Below are 7,667 nucleotides of genomic sequence, written 5' to 3'. Positions count from 1 at the left end.
TCGAACTCGTGATAGTCATGTGCACTTATGTGGCTAATGGGCACAACACAGTGCTTCAATCAGTTTTTAAATAGTGTCAGTTGTGTGTGTCTGTGTTCAAAAAGCTGTGATTTTTGTCACTGATAGTTAGCAAGAAAAAAGCAGAAAGACAATTCAGAACTGTTTTGTTCATTGCGGTTTCATGCATTCTGGCATGGAGATGCTAGATATGTGTGAGAGTGAATATAAAACAATTTCACAACTATAACAAGTTAGAAACTGAAGAATTTGAAGGTATTGACAATCATCTTGAATGCTACAATGAAAATGAAGATTTGGAAGATATAATTATCGAAAGCATTGGATTACGGCAGTCCATTATCTGCACTAGGTGTCCACACTAATTTTGTTCATTTACAGTCAAAAGAACGTGATGCAGATGAATTCCTCTATCATTAAGCATTAAGATCTAATCCACAGTTTTATAGTGCTGCAATATTGGTAGTGTTATAATTTATTCTGAATTTCATTTAATACATAATGTTACTCAGTTTGTCTTTTTTATACCTTTTTAACTATTTTCATTAAACTTCAGCTAATTGGGGCAGCCACTTAAATGGGCCAAAATGTGACTCTAACCAGAAACCACAATGTGAGATAAACATGCTGCCCAAAATGGATGGTTCCAGTTGATGTTTTTGTTGTCACATTAATGACCCACAGTAGTGTTCCAGATGACAATAACAAATTCCACAGCTCCCATTGGAGATGAGTTAAGTTTGATCAATGTAGTGTTGTTATGATACATTGAGAGACAACATATTTATCCTTAGAGGCAGAAATTTATTTATGGCAGCTCACAAGTGTTGTTGCCAACGGAGTGTCTGTTTGTGAGATTATCACATTGTTGCAAAGCAGGAACAGTACGCAAATCTCCAGTTTAACTGGATGACAATATAAACTACAGGACAAGGAGAGAACAGCATGTTCCGTTCTTAAACAAGTATTAAATTGTGTTCCTGCCATTTAGAAAAATATATAATACACATTTAATAAGCAACTAGATATCTAATCTTAAACTTGTGAGAAGATCTGGAAGAATTTGAAAAATGTTTTGGTGCTGAATCAACTTTTTGTCCCGTGTGGTGCTGGATTTGAGGGTTCTCTTACTCTGTTCAGCTGGCTTGAATTTTGTTTTCTGAATCTCCACTGGAAATGAATCATGCACAACTTTAGAATAGAGGTTCATCCTTAGACTTAGTTCATGTTCACTCCATCCATGCAAACCCCTGAAGTTGTTTCCAACTTCAACCAAATCGCAGTTGCAAACTTCTATGGTGGTCCCCATCTCCCACTTGTGTGAGCTGAAGTTGCTAGCTGAATAAAAGACATTAGTTTTGCTTGAAACTGCTTATTAACTCAGTAGCTACGAAAGTAAAAGCTTAACGTCTAAGCAGGAAAAGACCACGTGATTCTTTGTACTCCACCATTCAAGACTATCTTGGCTGATCATTGATCTCAACACTACTTACTGCACCAACTCCACAGTCTCACTTCCCTAAATATTCAAAACTCTGCTTCTTTCCTGGCTATAAGTGACTGAGGCCCTCGGGCCCACTTGGGGCGAGAATTCAAAAGATTCTTATGTCTTCCCAAAATACTGGCCCTTTATTTTGAGACTGACCTTTGATTCCAGACATCTCAACCAAGTGAAACATTGTTTCATAGAAACATAGAAAATAGGTGCAGGAGTAGGCCATTCGGCCCTTTGAGCCTGCACCGCCATTCAGTATGATCATGGCTGATCATCCAACTCAGAACCCTGTACCAGCCTTCCCCCCATACCCCCGATCCCTTTAGCCGCAAGGGTCATATCTAACTCCCTCTTAAATATAGCCAATGAACTGGCCTCAACTGTTAACTGCATGGGTTTCCGAATCTACTCTGTCAGGTCATGTATGAATGTATGTGGGAGGAAAGGGCTAAATTGATCAGAGGTTAAAACAATTAACACAACATTATGGGCCAAAGGGCCTGTACTGTGCTGCAATTTTTTATGCTCTATGTACTCAGTATATGGGACGACACAGTAGCACCAACGATCCGGGTTCAAATGCTGCCACTGCCTGTACATTCTCCCCATAACTGCATGGGTTTCTTCTGGATGCTCTGGTTTCCTCACATTGTCCAAAGACACACTGGTCGGTAGGTAAAATGGGCATTGTAAATTGTCCCAGGATTAAATTTGGAGATTGCTGGGTGGCGTGGCTCGAAGAGCTGGAAAGGCCTATTTCCTGCTGTACCTCAACAAATAAATAAATAATTACTTGACCTGGCCGATTTGGTTGAGTAAAGTTCAGTAGCTCTTGCTAAGGTCACCAAAGACAGGTATGATTCCCAATGTCTAGATCAACAATGACTTGATTGAAGACACGAACACAGCAACTACTGATACTGATTTTAATTATTTCATGTTTTGGACAATTTACTCGTATCAACAAAATTACAGCAAACTAACAGAGTTGGAGCATTTTGTGCAGGGAATTAATTTAAATATATCGGGTGCATATATTTAAGGGCAATTATATTTTCTAGGGTTGCAAGATACATAGTAGGAAGAAAGAGGGAAGCAACAGATGTTTTAAAAAATTATCCTCCAATGAGTCTTGAAGAAGTAACTCGGTCTGAAGCATTGACTGTTCATCTATTTCCATAGATGTTGCCTGACTTGTTGAGTTCCTTCAGCATTTTGTGTGTGTTACTCTCGATTTCCAACATCTGCAGGACCTCTTGCGTTAATCACTTAAATCAGTATGATACTGAAGAGCATTCGTCTTCATTGCCAAAACATACCAGTGCAGGTGTATCCAACAATTCTACGAAGAATGCTTAAAATCCCAGAAAAAGGATGTAATAAGTTGAATAATGAGTATATTTTGGGTTGGTAAATACATCCTAATCCAGGAATCTAACACCATCCTTTCCACAATCAAAGCTAAAATCACAAGGGAAGCAACTCTGAACACCGTTTGGTACGTTCCTGTGTGCACTCTGAATATGTGAAGCAAAGGGGGATACAGTTGCTGAGTCATCAAGAGACTGGGGAATTAACTTCATTGATTTGTATCACACTGTACTTGAAGTCAGAGGTTATCATACATACAAGCAATTACACGTCAGAAACATTTTTTTTTTGCAAAATTCTTCTGTGTTCTCATTTTGACACCAAATCCTTATAATGTCTTGTTAAAATCACAATCGGCAAGTGTTAAGGTCAAACCGCTGAAGCTCCACATCCATCACTAGTGGAGTGCATGAAACTGGGGACTGTTAAACACCACTTACTCTTATAAAATTTCACTTTGAAAAGTGAATTATCCTCAGCTCTGTCACCATCAAGCCTATTGTGCAAAACAGGTAGAAACTGTTTTTTTGCACATTCTCCTGACTGGTGCAGTCATTCCCTTCTTTAAGGCTCTCAGTAGAAGGCAACGCCACTGCTAATCTGCAACAGCTAGGCTGCACAAGCATATGTTGAGATAAAATGGCAAGTTTCAATTCGCCTTATTCCAGTGGGGGGAAAAATTCATTTCATTCTTCAAAAGGATATCAAATGTCAGAAATATAAATCAACAGAATAGCTGTAATAGAAGCTTTTGTCATGTAGAAATCTGTCCTAGAGACTTGTGTGAAATGGCAATTTAGCATTAGCTGTGCGCTGTATTTTGCTCCAAAAATTTAGTTCATTGGAACCAAATTTCAGAATCAGTGTCCAACAATCAACTGCTATCATATTACACCATTACAGAAGGCAATTGAGTAATTCCATTCCCCATCCTTCTACTGGCATTTAGCTCTTGGGGCTAAGATAATTAAATGTTTCTCCTAAATATTTTTTTTTAAATTATAACCTTTCATTTCAGTTTCCTCCACATTATTATGTTGGACACTTCAAAACACTTTCATCATTTTAAAGAACTCTGCAAGTTCCCACCTGTCTTTTAGAGAAGACACCCAAACTGTTAAGACTCTCCTGACCTTTTAGCTCTGGGCTTTCTGATATTATTCTTGCAGATCTAATACATGACCAGGTGAGATCTCAAACTAGTTACCCAACTCCACTCACTGACATCCAGCAGACGCTGTGCTTGTATCAGGATATAATGAGTGACACTGAGCAAACCAAACATTTAACTAAAATCAAAGAATCAATAGCTTCAGTCTTATGCACTTCTTACATCCTGAACACACTGATCATTAGAACCAGATAATGTTTCACGTAGTTTTCAACCACAGATAAAAATTGCAGAAATTTTGAATGACAACCCAAGCTATACAAAGTTGATCATTTAGCTACTGATTGTTTAGGGACTATTCAAGGACAGGTGACTGATTCTCCGACTGAAGAGGTGACCTGTTTAACATGCTTCAAGTGAGAGCCAAGCTTTCCAAGCAATTGGACAATAGTTATAAACTATTTGGGCTATCTGACAAAGACACCCTTACAGCCAAAGAGAAGTCACAGAATCCAGTCCTGCTCTGTATTGAGCTTGCAGACTTGTGTGCAAAATTACTGCTCTAGCCATCCTCTGCTATCAGAGTAACAAAAAAAAAACAGAAGTAAACTTGCTGGGTCATGCTATTAATTTTTCCCATGAAGGCAGCGCCATTGAATCAGCTCTGGCCGAGGAACAGCAATGGGGAGAAAGATGTGCAGATAGGGCACTGTCAAGTATAATTTTATTTTAACCAGCATATTTATTTGCTCTTTTTTAATCTTTTAAAGGGGCCAGTTTGAATTACAGTGCAGTTAACTCACTTGTTCCATAAAGTGGCGATTTCCCTACTCAAGCCCCACAATGAGTCTTAAGAGAAATCACCAAACCATGGGCTAAAATTCTCAGTCAGGGATATCCAGGAACTGTCCTTATCACACATCCAATGCTTTTTCTTTATACTTCCACTTGTTATCTCAGATTTACAATATTGGCAGTTGTCAAGACTCCTCGGTGACTAGTGGTGTTCCACAGGGTTTGATGTTGGGACTGCTTCCTTTCACGTTAATCTGTTAAAGGTTTGGATGATAGAATTGACGGCTCTGTGTCCAAGTTTGCAGACGATATAAAGGTGCAGGGCAGGTAACATGGAGGAAGTCGGGAGTCTGGAGAAGGACTTAGATAGATTAGCAGAATGGGCAAAAAAGTGGCAGGTAGAATATCGTGCAGGGAAATGTATGGTAGAAGAAATATAAGCATAGCCTATTTTCTAAACAGAGAGCAAATTCAGAAATCAGAGGTGCAAAGGGATTTGGGAGTGTTCACAGGATTCCCTAAAGGTTAACTTGCAGGTTGTGTCGCTGGCACAGAAGGTAAATGCAATGTTAGTATTCATTATGAGAGGACTAGAAGATAAAAGCAAGGATGTAATGCTGAGGCATCAAGCCATTGGTCAGACTGAATGGAGTACTGAGAGCAGTTTTGGGCCCCTTATCCAGAAGAAGGATGTGCTGGCATTGGAGAGGGTCAAGAGGATGTTTATGAGAATGATTCCAGGAATGAAAGGGTTAACACATGCAGCATGTTTAATAGCTCTGAGCTTCTACTCACTGAAGAATGGGGGGTGGGGCAGAATTTCGTTGAAACCTATCAAATATTAAAAGAGCTACATAAAGTGGACATAGAGGGACGTTTCCGAAAGTGGGAGAGTCAAAGATCAGAGGTCACAGCCTGAGAATAGAAGGACATCTCTTTAGAACACAGATGAGGAGAAATTTCTTTAGCCAGAGAGGAGTGAATCTGTGGAACCAATGGCCAGAGATGGCTGTGGAAGCCAAGTTATCGGATATATTTAAGCAGACATTGATAGGTTCCTGATTAATAAGGCTGTCAAAGATTAAGGGATGAAGGCAGAAGAATTGCGTTGACAGAGATAATAAATCAGCCATGATGGAATGGTAAAGCAGACTCGATTGGCCGAATAGCCTAATTTTGCTCCTATGTCTTATGGATTAGCTTAAGAGGTGTAAAGACATGAAAACTAATTGGGTTACCACATCAGAATAAAACAAAGGATATTTTGGGGTGTCCAAAAAGCAGTTGCTCATTGACTTTGTTTCCAATTTTTGTTTGTTATTAGTTCAGACACAGCACTTATGGAGTTTTGCTTTTAGTTCATTATAGTTCAACTGGAAAGTAAAATGGATTTCCCGAAGTTTTAATCAATTTACAGCCAGTTCACTTCTCAATATGAAACAGCCATAGTGGTGCAAAATAAATTAGCTAAAATAAAGAGAGAAAACACTGGAAACACTTCGCAGGTCACACAGTACTTGTAAAGAGAGAAGTTAACTATTTCAGGTTGATAACTTTCCAGCAGGTGGAAAAAGATCAAAATGTTACATTGCAAGCAGATATAGAGGTTCTAGAGGAAAGACATGCAAGTTCTGTTATATCGTTAAAGAGAATTCATAGGGATATTAAAACTATAGGAGTCATCAGCAAAGGTGCTGTATGTTTAAGGTTATTATTGGTTTTAATATTATGTAGAAAATCAATGTTTGAAATGGAAGACATTTATATAAGCTATGTCTAGGGTGGAAGATATAATGCAGGACAGGCAGCGGGAGTGCAAACCCAAAGAGAGGAAGGTGAAGACAGTGAGATAGTTGGGTAATGAGAGAAAAGCATATAAAACGGAGGTAGGGGATAAGAGATAGATGGATAAAGGCAAATGGACTGGAGTGCTCCAAAAGTTAAATTATATAAGTGCAAACAAAATTACCCAAAATGATCTTATCCATTGTATAGTCTCTCAGACTAATAGCAATGGAGCTTGTTTGAGGCAACAGACAATGTTAAAGATTGTGACATCACATTTACCATTTCATGGCCTGATGCTTTGCCCCACATTTTAGGAGAGGCAGTGTTGTACATAAAACACTGACCTTGTCCCATGACAAACATTAAGAATTTTTTTTTGATATTGTTTCACCAAGTGACAACAGTACTTTATAATTATAGAGTACTTAATGTTATCACGTTATTAATTCAAATCAAGCATTTTAAGGCCTGACCATGTTACTGAATTCTTCACAATCACAAGGTATGAAATCCAGACCAGTGATTTAAAAAATCCAAATATAGAGGCCTACAGTGATAAACCTCATATTTAAATGCCGTGTACTAACAGCACCTAGTCCATTCTTACTACTCCAGCAGCAAGAGCACAAGATCTTCATTGTTTAAAGAAAATAACCTTAAATCCTTTATAAATGGGTGGAAAGTGGTCTACATACACATTCAGTGTTAAACATTTCAGGGGAAATGTGCCAATTAACTGACAATAGAGTTCCATTTTCAGAGGCTTCAGTCCAACGGGCACATGGATGGCAGATACAAAAATTCACCTCAATGATTGATGGCGGCCTATTTTTAATAGGAAAAGAGTTTCTGCATTTCTTTAAGTGCAGGCACACAATGCTCACGGTATGGTATGCTTAGTCTTTCTCTGGCGCCATTTACTTGAGGAAAGCATCGGTGAACAGTCCGCAGAAAGAGTTGATTTTTTAAAAAACTTTATGAGTAAGGTTGATCATATCGGCCTTTAATCATCATTCTTAATAATGGCCCGACCTAGTCAGGAAGGAAACAAATAATGAGCTTCAGTATATTGCCCAGGCAATTAGGAAC

The 7,667-nt window shown here is 38.6% G+C and overlaps 1 protein-coding gene across 1 annotated transcript in view; it reads right to left on the bottom strand.

Annotated features, from left to right (window-relative positions):
• Positions 1-824: 824 nt before the first annotated feature.
• Positions 825-7,667, bottom strand: part of hif1an (hypoxia inducible factor 1 subunit alpha inhibitor) — a 37,785-nt gene continuing 30,942 nt past the window's right edge. The window contains exon 8 of the mRNA XM_063070706.1: positions 825-7,610. Coding sequence (XP_062926776.1) covers positions 7,554-7,610 — 57 coding nt within the window. The 3' untranslated portion in view covers positions 825-7,553. The remainder of the gene's footprint in view (positions 7,611-7,667) is intronic.

This window comes from Mobula hypostoma, chromosome 18 (genome assembly GCF_963921235.1).
Source record: "Mobula hypostoma chromosome 18, sMobHyp1.1, whole genome shotgun sequence".
Lineage (NCBI taxonomy): Eukaryota > Metazoa > Chordata > Chondrichthyes > Myliobatiformes > Myliobatidae > Mobula > Mobula hypostoma.
The sequence above is the reverse complement of the archived record's forward strand: the minus strand, read 5'-3'. Positions and strand labels throughout refer to the sequence as shown.